Source organism: Centrocercus urophasianus, unplaced genomic scaffold, assembly GCF_019232065.1.
Source record: "Centrocercus urophasianus isolate 14NV4802_14NV808 unplaced genomic scaffold, USGS_Curo_1.0 seq_73, whole genome shotgun sequence".
NCBI classification, from domain to species: domain Eukaryota; kingdom Metazoa; phylum Chordata; class Aves; order Galliformes; family Phasianidae; genus Centrocercus; species Centrocercus urophasianus.
In genome coordinates, this window is record NW_024885344.1 from 6,534,807 (window position 1) to 6,551,413 (window position 16,607).

At 37.3% G+C, this 16,607-nt stretch overlaps 1 protein-coding gene across 2 annotated transcripts in view; it reads right to left on the reverse strand.

Annotated features, from left to right (window-relative positions):
• The window catches only part of TRIM24 (tripartite motif containing 24), a 58,531-nt gene that overhangs the window by 3,809 nt on the left and 38,115 nt on the right, over positions 1 to 16,607 (reverse strand). For both annotated transcript variants that reach the window (XM_042837577.1, XM_042837578.1), the window contains 10 exons: positions 14,431 to 14,696; positions 13,283 to 13,447; positions 11,569 to 11,748; positions 9,747 to 9,885; positions 8,512 to 8,584; positions 6,593 to 6,761; positions 5,513 to 5,826; positions 2,669 to 2,801; positions 1,632 to 1,706; positions 222 to 371 (listed from right to left, as the gene is read on the reverse strand). In XM_042837577.1, coding sequence (XP_042693511.1) covers positions 222 to 371; positions 1,632 to 1,706; positions 2,669 to 2,801; positions 5,513 to 5,826; positions 6,593 to 6,761; positions 8,512 to 8,584; positions 9,747 to 9,885; positions 11,569 to 11,748; positions 13,283 to 13,447; positions 14,431 to 14,696 — 1,664 coding nt within the window. The remainder of the gene's footprint in view (positions 1 to 221; positions 372 to 1,631; positions 1,707 to 2,668; positions 2,802 to 5,512; positions 5,827 to 6,592; positions 6,762 to 8,511; positions 8,585 to 9,746; positions 9,886 to 11,568; positions 11,749 to 13,282; positions 13,448 to 14,430; positions 14,697 to 16,607) is intronic.

Here is a 16,607-nt window from a genome sequence, read left to right on the forward strand (position 1 = left end):
CCATTTCAGTTAGCATGTTTGTTACAGCTCTCCTCCCTTCAACAGAAGGATCCCATTTGCATACTCATCTAACATCAATGTAGTCTTAAACGTGATCTACATTTTCTCTGGGCTCTTATCATCAATGTAAGTTTAATTAAATAAGTAAATTCTAACCCCACTGTAGTTTTCCTGAAAGTAAATAAGCCTACAAAAATAGATAAAGTGTCTACTTCTCTAACCTCATTAAATTCAGCACAGTTTTGGAAAATCAGTCTGAAGTCGGCCACAAATTCTTCTGGCTTTGTGTAGAACGAATCGTTCACTTGAAGTCTATTCTTGATGGTTGACAAGTCCATAGGCTTTTTGATTATTTTGTAGTAATCAGGAACCTAAACAAAGATGAAAAGTTTTACCATATGCAGTCACGTTCGTTGCATGTTGTTTTTACAGACCTTTACATCTGAGGGAGAGGGGAAAACGTAGCCTCATCTTTTGAAATATGATTCTAACATACAAAAACGGTACCTTTTACAAATACAGTTACTGGAGTAGCAGTGACACATGCTAGTTTTACTGGCTAAAATACATACACCTCTCCCAACATCTCTTTTAAAAGAAAAGCAAAATAAGTAATAAAACCAACTGCATTTACTACATAGAATAAAGCAAGTGATGTTGACATTATATGTCAGGTGAACCATCCATTAAATCTCACTCTCAAGACTGTCATATAACAAATGTGGCAACCCATTCAGAGGCAGTAAACGTATTGCTTAAAGAGCCATTCAGTGATGAAATATATCCTTAGAAATGGTGGTAAACTACAGAGAATTATTTTGGCATTTCAGATGTACTTTCTTACTCAAATGGAATAAGAAGGATGCATTGGTGCATTATTACTTATTGATGAAATCTTTTTCCATTGACATGTCTTGAGGAGCATAAAAGAGGCACGTTCATTGGACCACACTAGTAGCATTTCTGTGCATCCTTGAACTAGTTTGCTTTTTTATTCCACTGTCTGATGAACTCAAGTTGTTTTTAGCATTTTAAATTCATAAACTTACAGCTAATAATAAGGAATTCTGTTTCTAAGCAAGACTGCAATCTTCAAAATCAGATACTTTTTTAAGAAATAAATATGTCTCCCAATTCATTTTTTAATGATAACACTCAGCATTGTGAAAACAGCTGACAGTGTTAAATATATTTCTTGTGTCTATTTTTGAAGTACTTCTCAAAGTAAGACAAAACAGTTATTGGGAAATTTTGCTATTAACTTCCTTCCAATCCAGTGCTTCATCTTTCCTAGAATCTTAGAATGGCTCGGGCTGAAAGGGAACTCTAACATCATCCAACCCCGCTGCAACAGACAGAGTTACCAAACCTCTACATCAGGCACCAGCTCAGGCTGCCCAGGGCCCCAACAAACCTGGCCCTGAACACCTCCAGGGATGGGACATCCACAGCTTCTCCGTGCAGACTGTGCCAGAGCTGTCCAACTGCCCTTCAGACAGTTTTAATAAAATACATTCAATACACTTAATGTCCACAAAACTTGACTTCTGATCATGAGCATAACAATGCCATTAGGACCGTGCCAATTATGCAACTGATTAATAGAAAATGCAAAGGAGTAGAGTACATACTGTAGGAGGAACTGGATCCTGAAAAGCAAGACTCATTTCATGACAGTAGAGGTATAGCAGCAGTCTTTCACACTTCTGTGTCAAGAAAAACAGATACACAAATAAAAAGCTATAAAATCTATTCTAAAATAATGACTATATAAAACACCGAACAGATGCTCAGTACTCCTCCAGTCTTCTAAGCAGAAAAAGTGAGCACAGAAACTGTATTTGGAAACAAGCCTGTCATAACTAACGGTCTACAGCATTCATTCTCTGCAATAGATACTCCGTATTTTTATTAACACTCAAATACGTTACAAACTTCATACAGTTACTAATAGTATTATTTAGCATTTGCCAAGTGCAACAAACATTCAATGGGGTAGAAATAGCATATGTAGCTGTTAGTTTATTATAAACATTCAGAGAAATTAGTAATATTTTTCCTGATTGGTGCATAGTTACTCTGTGCAAAGCCCACTGTGCTTTTTGTTAGCAGTGGGGAGAAATCAGTTGTGTGTGTACCTGAGCATACTGAATGGAATTTTGAACCTTGAAAGAGATTCAGAAAATAGTTTTTCTGATTTTATGCTTGATGATCCTCCACCGGGATATTTATGGGAATTATAATTTGCATTTAAAGCAAATAAAATACTAACCCAGTAAGTTATTCCCTTTTAGAGTGTATCAAATACAAATAACGGCTCTATATGTAGACTATGCCCCCAAATACAGTCAGAGCCAATCTATACTAAATCTGGAAAGCAGAAAGAAAGAAAAAAAATTTCTCAAGGCAAGGTCACTGTGTATGAGGTCAATGTTGGAAACAGTGCTTGGTAATTCCTAGAACACATTCCCAGTCCACCACATGGGACAACCACTTCTCAGTCTTTCAGAATGTGGTGCTCAGCATTTCTATATGAAAGCTGCTAACATCTCAGAGTCTACTGAGAAAGTTACTTCTCCATTTTTACCATCTTTTTTTTTTTTTTTTTTTTTTTTTTTTTTAAGTGCATACATTTCTCAGTAAAAGAAACAACAGGACTCATCCTTACCCTACGGTCTATTGGTGCCAAGCCCACAGTGTCTTCCAGTTTTCTTTTTTCAGGGTTGTGAGTTGGTTTATCACAATCATATTCAACTTCTGGCTTAGACAAATCCCGACAGAACGTACAAATCCACTCTCCACTAAACAAGACAGACAGATATATTAACCTCAGTGAAGAAGCACGTTCTTGACAGAAAACTTTCCACAGACTTCTGGAGAAGTTCTTCATGTATGGGTTGGTATTTTTGCTGTGCCATGCCTTGTTTTGTTGCTTTTGTTTATTTGCTATTTTTGTTTGCCTGTTAAAACTACAAAAAGCAGAGACAGACACTGCTGGCAAAAATGTTTCCTTAGAACTTTCTTTCCTTTTAATGGCCTTGGTATTATTAGTGGTGTTACAGTAGGAAAACGGCTTGTCATAGCAGACCAACAGTGACTACTTTGGTTAGTGTTAAAACTTCTCTCTTGACCTCATAGAATTCAACTGAAGCATTAAGAGCTCTGCTTCCTAGCTACAGAGAGAATGAAGGATTCATTTGCAGACATTGGTCCAAGAGAAGGAAAAGTGTTAGAGTTACATAGCAGAAACGGTATTTTTTCTTTACATGCTTGACTGCAAGATATTTCTGCTCTATACAGATAACTCTGGACAAGATTTTTTTTGAGCTGTTCCATATTTTATCTAGGAAAACCCTGTAGATTTAATTGACAAAGGAAGAAGCAGAAGACCAAGCAAGTTCTGGAAGCTGACTACATTTATTGACTTTCATTCAATTCGTGAGCTTCTGTAGGTTTTAGAAAAGCTATGAATAGTAAAGACTTCTGGGGAACTTGCACCCCTGCAGATAACCACAAGAGGGCTGAGTTGTACTTCAAATAGCAGACACAATTCAGCAATAGCTGTTTATGGGAAGCCAACTGCATGCATTTACTCCAAAATCTTATAATAAAATCTTCACAAATGAAAATCAGTTTCCGCAGCAGCTTTCACTGCATTTTGATAGTAAAGCAGAGACTTTCAAAGTTAATAAAACAAGCCTGTCTTACTGGTTCTCAGAGTAATTCAAAGATTTCCATCCTCTGCTAGTTTTAACATATGGTAATGAATAATGAGTGTTTCCTTTCAAAGAGACTTAACTTTCAAACAGTTCAGCTTAACAAGCTATTTACACAATACTGACATTTCTGTGCATGGACCAGCATCAAAGGTGTTATGTGACACAGACAAAAATAGATAAAAGTCATGACCTGAAGATCTCACAATATAGGAAAGGCAGAAGATGGAGGAAAGGCACATTCAAATATACGAGAGTAAGGGAAAGTACGACGGGCTACAGCGAAGGAAAGAAAAGATGCAGTGACCTTGTGAATCTACAGGGGAAAGTGTTCTGTCTACCCGAAGCAAGAACAGAAAGCAATCATGAAAGAAGTTGTTGAGACCACTGAAGTAATAATTAAGGATTTTTTTGTGTGTGCTTTTGAAGAATGGTTAGAGACCAACGTTTGTCAACTAGTCCATTGCTGCAGGAAAAAAAAAAAAAAAAAACAACACACAAACCAAAACCAAACCAAAATAAACAAACAAAACACCATGAAGATGAGAACAAAAACGTGATACATTCTGAAGCCAGGAGGAAATTTAAGCTAACTATGGTTCTGAAGTCCAGGAACATAGTGCACTTGCATTAATATGCACCTTTACAAAACTGAACACTTCTCAGAAAAGCTGCTTCTGGCTCTGTTGTGCCCTAGACATTCCCATTTTCCATTGAACAATCCAGTGAAAATGAGAACTTAAAGATCTATTTTTGAAGCTTTTATTTTAATAGATGCAAAGTCTTGTGAATAAGTAGTAATCTGCCTACCTACATCCTCACAGATTTTTTTTCTTGCTTCCAGAGAGGCACAAATGTTTATTAGCTTAAGTGCATACTGTAACTTTGCCGAGTTTTGCTTACGGCACAAAGCTGCAATATAACATCATTTTATTTAAAGAAAAAGCCCTATAATTTGAAGTTTCACAAGGTAAGAGAAACATTTTTATGTGCCAATTTTAGAGACACTTAGAAGACATGCTTGTAGAAATATGCACATAAGCAGAGATGAGCAGCATACAAACCGAACTTGTTATCCAAATGTTTTATCCCAGCAAACTGTGCTGGTATTTAAGAAGAAAACCCAATATTTACATAAAAGCATTAAACAGTGAGCATGTTATGACAGATGTCCTGTCCTTTAATAAACTTATTGCACGGCATTTCCAAGCTGCAACATTGCAAAATGCTATTTATCCTATCAAAGACACAAACTCAAGAAGCAAATGTCAGTAATGTTTATAATGATATCTTATGTAAGACCGAATTTTGAAACTCAAGGAGCCAAGAGTTGTTTCCTATCGTCCACTCAAGAAACCCTACTGCTTATTTCAACACAGAGTGCAATGTTACTAGAAGATGTCAGGCACTACATCCCATGCTTGGATCGTAGCCATATTTAGCATTATAGTAAATGATATATTTAACACAATTTTTCCTGTTGCCCTTAAAAGATTCTATGATAGACCAGTAATTTCAAGGCCCACTTATAAGACCACAGCTAATAATAATGGGTGCCCTAGATGTAAGTGATTGCGAAACAACTGAAAAGTTTTATTACAGATTTCGTGGTTGCAATTAAGTTAAATTGAAGTTTCAATGCAAATTCCAGTTTTCACCAATTAATAAAGCTGCAGACTTCAAGACTTCAAAGATGACAGAGATTCCTTTGAGGCTCAAACTTCTACGGAGTTTCACAATGCAGAACTCACATCTCTTAATGCAAGTTTAGTTGAAATTAAAGGGATCTTAATTACCTTGGAAAGTTCATCAATGAAGGGACATGACAGGAAAGATGGAATACTTTGGGACATTTCTCACAGCAAAGGAGCTCCCCACCATTTTGACATACTGCACACCAGTCTTCATTGGGATCGTCCTCTTTTCTGCCCTCTCCAGTGTGTGAGGGGCCTATCCATCCTATCTTGGCACTGGTTGTATTCTCCTGCAGTATCCTTGGCCGATCATCTGTGCTGTCTGGGGCATCTGTTCTTAAAACAGCTTCATCAGAAGTTGAGTTATGATTACCATCTAACAGCAATGAAGTCAGTATGCTTCTTGAAAAGCTGGTCTGTAAGAAGAAACAAGGGAAATTTGATTACACTGCTTATTTGAATTTAGGTGTCCCCAGCAATGACTAAACTGACCAGAATAGCACACTCATATGCAGGCAGCCATACAACACATAACACGTATGCAAAAATTACAACTGTTCGATAACATCAAGTACATAACCACAAGAAATTAGCTATGAGAGGCATTTCTGGCATTTTAAATACCACTCCACTAATAAAACAAATTTTTGACACCCCAAAGTCTAGCAACCTTATTACTACACTACGATTAGAAGAACTTCTTAGCACCACATGAAAATTCGATGTTTGTATTATCACAGAAAGGCCAGGGTTGGAAAGGACCTCAAGGATCATGAATCTCCAACCTCCCTGCCACACACAGGGCCACCAACCTTCCCATTTAATACCAGACCAGGCTGCCCAGGGCCTCATTCAACTTGGCCTCGAACACTCCAGGGACGGGGTATCCACAGCCTCTCTGGGCAGCCTGTTCCAGCACCTCACCACTTTCCTAGTAAAGAAATTTGCATTTGTAAGCTATTTCCTGCTTTCCCAGGTTTTCAACAGATACCAGTTTGAGTGCACCAGCTAACTACACTAGTGAAAGAAATAGTTTGATGCCGACTTTTACTTCTTCATTTTAAATCACTACCTTCAGCTTTTCAGTTCTTTTCTGAAAAAAGTCCCCAACAAAACATATGTAAATTATTTTATTCCCCGTAACACAAAACACCCTCCAAAGGCAAAGGTGACTTTTATTACATTCCGAGGCCGGGATTCCTCCTCTGCTTCTTGCTTCACAATAACAATTGGGAAATCAAAGTTCTCATTTGGTGTACTTGACTCCTGCTTAATTCTGATAGGCTCCAACATAACAACTGGGACTTTGTGTGTAGAATCAGCTCCCGGTGGCCGGCTGGAAGAGCTAGAACTGTAAATGACAGAAAAAGGAAAAAAAAAAAAAAAAAAGAAAAAAAAAAAAAACCACAGGAAATACAAAGTGAAAACTGAAAACTTACTGTATGTTGATGCCTTCTGAGACTTCTGAATGCTAATCCATTTTGCTTCTTTGAGCTATGAGCAGTGCAGTACTAATTTTATAGAATACAACATCCAAGTTCATTTTTTTGTGTGTTTTGAAGTGACATTACAAAAACGGAAAACTTGTAATAGCTTGGTTTCAGAACTACAGAATTACTTCCAACTTTACTTCCTGTTAGTAAAAGGCTCGCAAATGATCTCTGTCTCTTTTAGGTCAGTCACAAAAGCACTTTTCACTGAGCATCATCCCACCTTGGAGGAGATGCAGGTATGTCTTGGGGAAGGGAAGTGTGTCTCCGGAGCTGAACTCATCATTGTAAAGCACAGCAGCAGATAAGCGAGACAAAGCACACACTGGACTCTGTTTTTATTCACACGGTTAGTCATAGTAGAAAGAGAGTGGATAATCAAATTAAAAAATACCAGCCTGCTGTTTTTTTTATTGTATAATAATTTGATATCTAACAAATGAATTCAAATAACAGCAGATAGAAACATTTTAAAGTAATAGACTTTTCTGAAAAGCATTTAAATAGCTCTCATATTTGTACATTTTGAGTCCTTCAAAATATTTGCTATGTAAAAGGATAGAGCAAAATATATTGTATATTTTAAAAAAGCAATTTCATTTTCAGTTCAAGTAGGATCAATGTCATCTGATTCCTCTCTGCATGAAAAATTAATCTCATGTCGGATGTGTTCTCTAATTTATTGGAACATGCTAATGGAGCTGCTGTCTTCAAACAACATTGTCTCAAGCCTATTTGTTCACTTATATTCCATCACTAAGGAATAGAAACATTTTTTTCTAGACTCTCAGTAGACATCTAGTGCTCATTTAACTAACTCTTCAGTACCAGAAAATTCTTAGTAATTACTTTGTAACATCAGTTCCTTAAATCTGAACTCATTTATAGTTCTACAAGGAACTTCTAGCACACAATCAGTTCCTTTAGCTGATTTTTTGAATTTAAAACACCATTCTTTTAATAATATCAATCTATATATCATTCAAAGGGCAGATACATTATTAGATGTGCTATCAAAACATTACAAATGAAATTCAGTAGATTGCTCTGAACGTGATGCCTCCTATTTATTTCCATGAAAACGACAACAGATACAAAGAGCAAAATAACACTTTGTGATAGAGCAAATTCTCAGCTACGAACTGTAGAACACACCACCCACCACCTCACTGTACTCACATCCACTGTTTGGTCTTTGTAAACGTTCATCACTGAATGTCATTAGGTGCCATTTTTTTCAACATGGAGGAATTCAGTGCCACACCTTTGCTTTATATGCACTTGCATGTCAGACCATTGTGTCAGAGTGCCCCTCTGCTGCCGTCTCTCGCATGGCAACAAAACGCAATGGAATATTGGTGGGAAGGTTCAACCACTATTGCCATACCACCATGCCTCTGACATATTGGGCCAACAGAATAACACAGGAGATCTTACTTTCAGAGCAGCCCTCATACTTTCAGACTGCACTAAGTACTATAATAGCTGCCATACCTGTTAAGAGAGAAGCTTAAGTACATTAACATCTCTCTGCACTAACGATGGAAGAGTCTGAGGCATGTTCTATGGATGTGGAAGTCATACATTCTTTCTCTCCCACACCTTCCTTACCTCTCTCTGCTCCCAACACTGGAGGCACTGGGTGAACGTATTGGAGGATGTATGTTTGTTACACTGACACCTCCTAGGACAGAAGAATCAGATTAGAATGTAATGTATATCTATGACAAGTCTGATCCATTACTTGGAGAAGTATGTAGGCCTTTGTTCAAATTCCTCTTGCCTTGTTGTTTACTTAATTGATATCTCATTTAGTACAAAATCATGAGAGAACAAGAAAAGAATAACAGAGTAAAGGAAAGAACTATTTGTAGAACCCCACTGCTTGTATGCAGGCTGATGATTTGGTACCTTTGCCTGGTTGATGCCTGCACCTGATCACTGCAATTTGTTTTGTCTTACCTTGTTAAAGTCTATTTCTAGCTTCTATTTCTGTGATTTACTATAAAACTTCAAGCCATATTAGCTGGTCAGTAATATGAGGACTCAGGACAGGGTGCAGATATGAGAGAGATCCCTGCAAAGCTTCTGGGGGTCAGACAGGAAAAGACTTGAGAAGGGTAATTTTCCTGAGCAAAAGTATCAGGCTGTTTGCACTGTCTCTGTTTATGAGAGCATCTGTACTCAATGTCCTCCTTTCTGAGCTAGTCTGTCCAAGTGTATGAACATCAAGTAAGAACATACTGGGAATTCATGCTCACAGAGCCTCATAACAGGCCAAATCAGGAAATGGCCCATAAGGTAAGAGTAAGGAGCAGCCACTGATTCTACCAGGCATGGTGTCAGGAATTCCCTGGGTCTTCCAATTCTACCAGATTTAGCTACCTATACCAATAACCTTTCTGGTCAATTTCTGTCAGTACTACATTACTCTGCTGGTAAAAAAGATTTTGTAATGTTCAAATTGAGCTTCATGAGTGACCACTTGCAGCCACTGTCTCCTGTTACATACTATCTTGCTTTATCAAATACTTGTCTCTTACTAAAGCTTCTAGGATGTTATCTGGTATACCTGGAGTTTTCCACGGATACACTTGCATTTGCAGTTTTCTTGTGTCTACTATGTATTTACATTTACTTATGTTTTAAAAGTCTGCCAACTTTGTTCACAATGTTAAAACAGTCTCAACTTTACCTCTTACTAGGCTTTCTACCTCTTTGCCTTTAATATTTCTTACTGTCGATATAAAATAGAAGCAACTCATTCTGATATCCATGTTAACGTTGCCATGTTACATTCTACCACTACGCTACTTAAATAGAAAATCATATCACAGTCCAATTACCTGAAATGCCTGGTGATGGTACCGATGAATTTGGTGACTGCACAGTTCTGTTTGAAGGGGGCTTTGGGTGGTTCTGCTCTGCAGTGACATCATCCTTCCTCGCAACAGTATCCAGTGTGATGTTTCCTGAACAATCAATCTACAAGATGGTTAACAGAGGAAAAGCAGTTAAAAGTTAAAATACAATGCCTCTGCCATACTTTCTGTTTTGGAGATGAAGACTGAGATGAAGACCATCTAACTTTAGCCAACCAAAAAGTACAAGTAAAGTGGTCACTTTAAAACAGGTCATTTCATTTTCTCTAAAGAGAGAAATGGCCAAACCCAGTGTTCCACATCATTAGTTTATGCTGAAGTGATTATAGAAGTGCCTTTTTTTCCCCATCATCTATTGAGATGAGCTTACATCAGACACATAGCTTTCATACACTGAAGAGGATATGAAATTTTTTCTCTTCCCCCTCTTTCAACACGTTTACATTATGTAATCTAAAACCAATAAGCAATAGACAAACTCTCCCCTAAACCATTAATTTTGAATGGAACTGGAAGAACCCCCAAAGACTCTTAATTCCATCTGCCTCACACATCTTCCGGGTAGGAGGCACACATATTCACTCAAAACACAGACAACAAGACATTTGTTCTTTTTATTCATGGTCCAGGCCAGACAGCAAAACTTTCTTTTAGGAACTGCAAATTTATCAGTCTAGCTTTCTGTATGAACTATATATCCTGATTTGGTAAAGAGAGATAACATTTTGAGATGTTAGTTAGATGATGGATTTGTTTTGTTTGTTTAATAATACGTGAGATCATGTTTGATCAGAAAACAGGTCACTTTGGTATCAGTTTTCTCAACTATCCAGCCAAGTAACAAATCTACAGGTAGCAACTCCATTGGCCACTGAAATTTCTCTTTACATGCTACACTTCTCAGCATCGGATGCAGAAGTCTCTGCTAGGTCAGCATACAGGCAGTGATTTCAGCAACACATCTTCATAATACAAACTTAACCACGTGCAAGTAGAAGAGTTTCTAACAGTGGCGTGCACAAAAATCAGTGTGCTGAAATGTCTCAGATTCTGTAGTTTTATGACTGTGTTGTGCACTCTACCTTTTTACTCACAGACACTGTAATATCAGTGTATTCTTATTTTTTAAAAAACCAACATTTTTATTTAAGAGTTTTTTGGGGAGATCAAAAGACAGGAGAGAAACAGTAAGTTATGATTTGAAAACTGTGACGTTTCAGGTCTCTATAAACATATATAGGCTCAGCAGTTATTTGAAAGAAGAAAATCAACCAAATAAAGCTCAACATCTCTAATATAGACTTCTAACAAATAAAGACCAATCAGAAGAAAAATGAAGAACTTATGATACTCCTCCAACACCTGCTCACATGCATGTTAGAGGTAGTATGAAGGAAAGAAGTACCAAAAGGAAGTACTATAAGAAAAATTTGACTCCACTACATCAACAATAACCACCCACAATAGCACTTTCAACGAGTTATAATGAATTCATTGAGCAGTGGATGGTGGTAAAGACTGCAATATGAAGCAAGCACATAAACAAGCCCAATTACTGTTACAACATGAAATTTTATTTTTCTTAGCATTCTTAATGGCTGTTTCCCAAAAACAGTTCTGAATACTGCCAAAAATATGTAGGCAATCCTGCATCGCTTTCTGGAATTATCTCATTGTGATAACCAGCAGAAGAATTTCAAAACAAAAAGAATTTCTACTTTTCAAAACCATTAAAGCATGCTTCAAAATAGAATCTGTAAAAGATTGGTATGGATGGTACACTTACATCAGGAAGAGATGGCAGATTGTAGGAACTACCCACTGGAGAACTCAAATCTATCACCGGAGGACCATATGTCTTCCCATCACATCCTGCAGCACTAGTGACTGTGGGGCTGGATGGAGTAGAAGTTATGCTGCTTGCTGTTGAAATGGCAGTTGAACTTTGTCCATTACCGACCTGCCACTAAAAAGATAAGATGATAATCCACAAGTCAGTATTTTTCCCTCTACAGAATACATACACTACATGTCCTTGCTCTAACTCATCAGCTAAACAAGCAATCTAGTACAGTAAGTTGAATTCAAATTTAAAATCCCAATTTACTCTGAAGTTATCTAATTTCAACAACCAGTATTACAAGATGAGGAAAGATGACAAGTGTTTAAAAACCATGAAAAGAAGAAATGAATGTGAATTCCTAAATTCAAAGATGTTGAGTATCTATTAATATTTCATGCTGCACTGACAGCGTTGTAGGAGGAATGTAATGATTTTAGTGAAATTAAAGCATTATAATATGATGAATATACAGCTATCCAGTACTTCTATTAAATATCTACATTGTACTTGGATGCAATCAATAATTTAATGCTTTCTTTAACAACTTAAGGTGATTAAGAATTTGAAATGCTGAATAGATTTCCACCTACCTATACATTTAACACCATGATATAAAGTGTACAGTCAAGTCAAATTAAATTTAACTCTCATTTAGACATATGCAGTTTTCAAGAAGTGAAATGGAATTTCATGGCAACTCTAGGCAAAATTTAATTCTGCTCAATTCCTTTGGTCTGTCACTCTATTCCCTGGTTTCTGCTTTGAGAAAGATGCTAGTAGATAATAAAAATAGTTGAAAGAAAGGCCTGCAGACAGGTCAATCTTCTTTTGAAATGCTCAAATGGAACTGATATAGTTCTTGTTACAGATTCTCTGCGATATCATGCAGCCTTCTTCAATTCAGTTAAAATTAGTTCTCTGACTTCATAAGCATTGCAGACATTAATGGTACTACTCCACTTTTCAGGTGGTAGAACAGATTCATTTGATTCTACCCTGCTTGTCTCTGGAAATACGATGCCCTCTTTCCTTTAAAATACCAAAGAACACGTTAATGTACTTTTTAATAAGGACTTGGCTTCCCAAATAGACAGAAAGCTTCTGAAGTATTCGTTCCTGCCCTAGTTCAACTGTTGATCAGGTGGGCATCAACCATTTTTACTCAGCAAAGGTCACCTGACTGTGGGGCTTTTTTTTTTTTTTTTTTTTTTTTTTTTTTTTTTTAAATCAGTAAGGTTTGGCATACTCCAGAGATGCTGGCAGCTACAACTTTTCAGTCAAGCTTTTACCTGGTAGTAAAGTCACTAACATTAAGATGAACAGGAGGATTTGCCAATCTGTTTATTCACTGTGGTGTGTAGACTACATTCTCACGTACGTAAGTGGCCAGAAAGCACAGTAATAGCAAATAACTTAATGAAACATCTACGTATTACACACAGTGGCTCACTTCTGTAACAGTTCAGCTGCTTAGAACCGTCAGAATGAAAGAAACTTGACAGTTCTCATTAAGAAAACTGTGGATATCTTGTCACAGAGAAGAAAGCGTTCTCTGTTCCAATTGAAAATCACTCTTGAAACATAACATAAATGAAGATATAAAGCACATTTGATGCTTTATTTTTACACAGTAAGTGAAATGGGAAAGAAACTCTACCTGCTTCATAGCTTGCTGTGCCAAGAATGCCATCTGCAATGGGTTGAGCTTTATTGCTTGCCTTGGTAGGCTCTGATTTTGGGGAAATCTCATCTGTTGTGCAGGAGGAGCTGCACCATTGGACTTGGAGCTATGATTCTGAAAATGAATCAAACGTGGAGGTGCCTGCATGAAGAAAAAACAGTTCTGTAAGTTAGATGATACTGATTCAATGTTCCAGATTTTTTTTTTTACTGCACTTAACTCTTATATTTAATGCAAACAAAGAGTATCACCTAATTTACCCGAAAATTAATGCTAAAAACAAAACCTAGCATGTGGTTTTGAATTACTCTGATATAACAAGTGCAGATGCACTGAAACAGCTAGTGAGAGTATTTCAACTTTGGAAGTTATATAGGACAATCACAGTATCATGCAAAATAAATAAATAAATAAATAAAAAATGACAGATTCATTTTATAAGCATTTGAAAGAAATTCAATATATATAGCTCAGTACTGTATATCATCACATACCACGTCATATATTTTTCTCAACAATAACAGGCTGAGTATTACCATACATTCTGCCAGTCAAGTATAGAATGTCCATTCAATTCTCAGTAAAGAAAACATTCTCTAACCCTTCAATATAACCACCAGCTAAAGATGAAAATCTGAAATTCTATATTTAAACATCACTGTTTTTAATTTTTTCTTCTCTTTCTTCACTTTCTCCCTCATCAGTGAAAGGCTGCTTAAGGCTTCAACTCTAATTAAGCTTTGGCCACACAGATTTTTCTCCCTACAAAGGTGAACAGCATCTCCATAGTCGTTCCATGTCATCCAACCTCACGTCCAGTGACCATACACCTTCTTTTTCCTCCTAAGCTCTAGAAGAAGATCCCTGCACAGCCCAGCCAATCTTCTGCCCCATAAACACAACTTCCAGCATTTTGGGATTGACTGTTCCTGTGATCTTTAGAGGAGGTGGTACTTGAAAGTGACCAGCACTGACAGACCCCAATACCTTCAAAAGCATTTTCATGCAGTTTCCCTTCTTCCTTTGAGTAGAGAGAGTGGTTGTGGTGGAGTTCAGCTGCCCACCAGGGCGAAACCACCATATATGGGAAAGAAAAATCTTCTCTGGAAATTGTCATAGCTTACCTGATGAGAAGCAGGAGGCTGCTGCACACTTCCTGGCATTCTTGGATTTGGTAGACCTACTGGACCTGCTCTACGCTGAGCTTGCTGTCTCTGAGCCATGACTTGTTGCTGCATGTGCTGGAGACGGAGCTGAGCCAAGTTTATTTGCATTGGGAACTTAGATAGCTGATTTGAAGGTAAGCTGCTTGGTGGCTGCAAACTTGTTTCTGTCCCAGGGTTCTTGGGCATGTGTGGTGGGGTTTCTTTATCTTCAATTACCAGAGAACCTGGTTTAAAAAACATAAATTAAATGAATACTAAAATACTGCAGTTAGCAGAAATGCTATTTTTACAGTTTTAGATTTTTTGATACCATGAGGCTATAATTAATTATTATAATGCAAAGGATGGGTAAACATGAGACAAAGTACTCACTTCATATTGTTTCCCTGCAAAAACATGGCTGTATTTTATAATAAAAGAGAAGGAGATATTAGCAAACTGTCTTATGCTACAGCATGCTCTAAGAGGTGAATTCCAGACAGCTGCCCTGGCCCCTCCAGAAGAGCAAGGAAACAAAATTTCATTCATAGAGATGAGAGCGTTGTGATCCAATCGTTGGATTAAAAAAAAAAAAAAAAAAAACATAAGTATTTTTGTATTTTTATTTTTAAGTATTATAATACTTAAAAATTTTGTGGGTTTTTTTTTTTTTTTTTTGCCTCTGAATCACCACAATGAAATATGCAAATGATACACAAACCACCAATTTTAGGATGTAATGGCACCTCCAGGATATGTTTCCTCTCTGTTGATTTAGAAGGAAATATAACTAGAGAGGAAACTTCCAGACACTAATGCTGGTTGAAAGGCTTTACCCAAAGAGACCAACAGGGCAATTCTAAAAAGCTCTTGGGTCAAAAGCTGGCTACCACAACCACAACAGATGAATTTCAACAAAAATTGAGTTTGCTTTACAGTCAAGGGAAGAGTATGCTGACTATACGGGGGGGTGGGGAAAAAAAGAGTTACTTAGTTTAAAAAAGTGATATTGTTGAGCTTGCTAAGTCCTGTTAGTGGATAGTCCTGTAGTTTGTTCAGAAAACAGGAAGAATCTATGTCCTTGTACAGAGCAGATAAAGGAAGTTTTGTAAAGTCCTTGCATCAAGTAGATTAGGGAAATTCTGCTTTGAATCAGCTACTTTTCTAAAAGCAAGTATTGTGCAATCAAGGTAAGAAGCTAACTGAGCATGTGTGAAGATTGGGCTCAGCCAGTGAACACAGTAAGGAAGGGTCCTGGGACCACCATCACAAAAAAGACACAGCAAGCGCAGGGAGGCTGAACCTAAAATTAATGATTTTGGGGGAAGTACTGGATACACGTGTACTGCCAGGGAAAACCTTTGCACACGTAACACAAGTAATGTATATTAGCTGAAGATCTTTTGTTCAAGGCAAGCACAATTAAGTGGAAGGGACCCCTTCTGCATCCGGTGCTGAGAATAAAGAATGGCTGCCTTCTAACATTTCAACTTGAGAGTTTCATGAGGGACTGATTCATGGTAGCAGTCTGATAATCCCCATCATGGTAGCATTTGACATCACCCTCTGCCACTTCTCTCCCCATATCTGCACATCTCTACAGATCCTGTGCGGTCTAGTCTGGCTCATTTTTGAAATGGTTATCCAAACGAGGAAGAAATGCATTGTGTATTACATATTCCATTTTTCACCCCAAGGACCAGCAACTATGAAAAAAGCATCATTCTGATTCCCCTAGCCAGGCACGTAAAGGAAAAAAGATGTGCATACACACAGAGTCAGTCTAGGCTAGCCAAAACACTGTAGTGGAGAACAGGACAGAAAATTAAGATCAGTCATACTGTTTTTGTATTAACACTTAGTAAATTTAGTGTTGCATACACTTTAATTATGCTTCGACCACATCAGAAACATTAACAAAAATATTAACGAAAATGAAAACCCTTACCAACCTATTGAGTAATACCCCTTATTAAGCCTATAACAGCTTTAGGCAATTAATTTCCCATAAAGCATGCAACTTGTGGAATTAAAAAATATTTCATTTTCTAATTACCCTCCAAAATACTTAGTGCACAGATGCCATCATACTGTCAGTAGCATGCAGCCTGACTAGAATTCAAGCCATTCCTGGAGTAATTTATTTACTGCCCTTG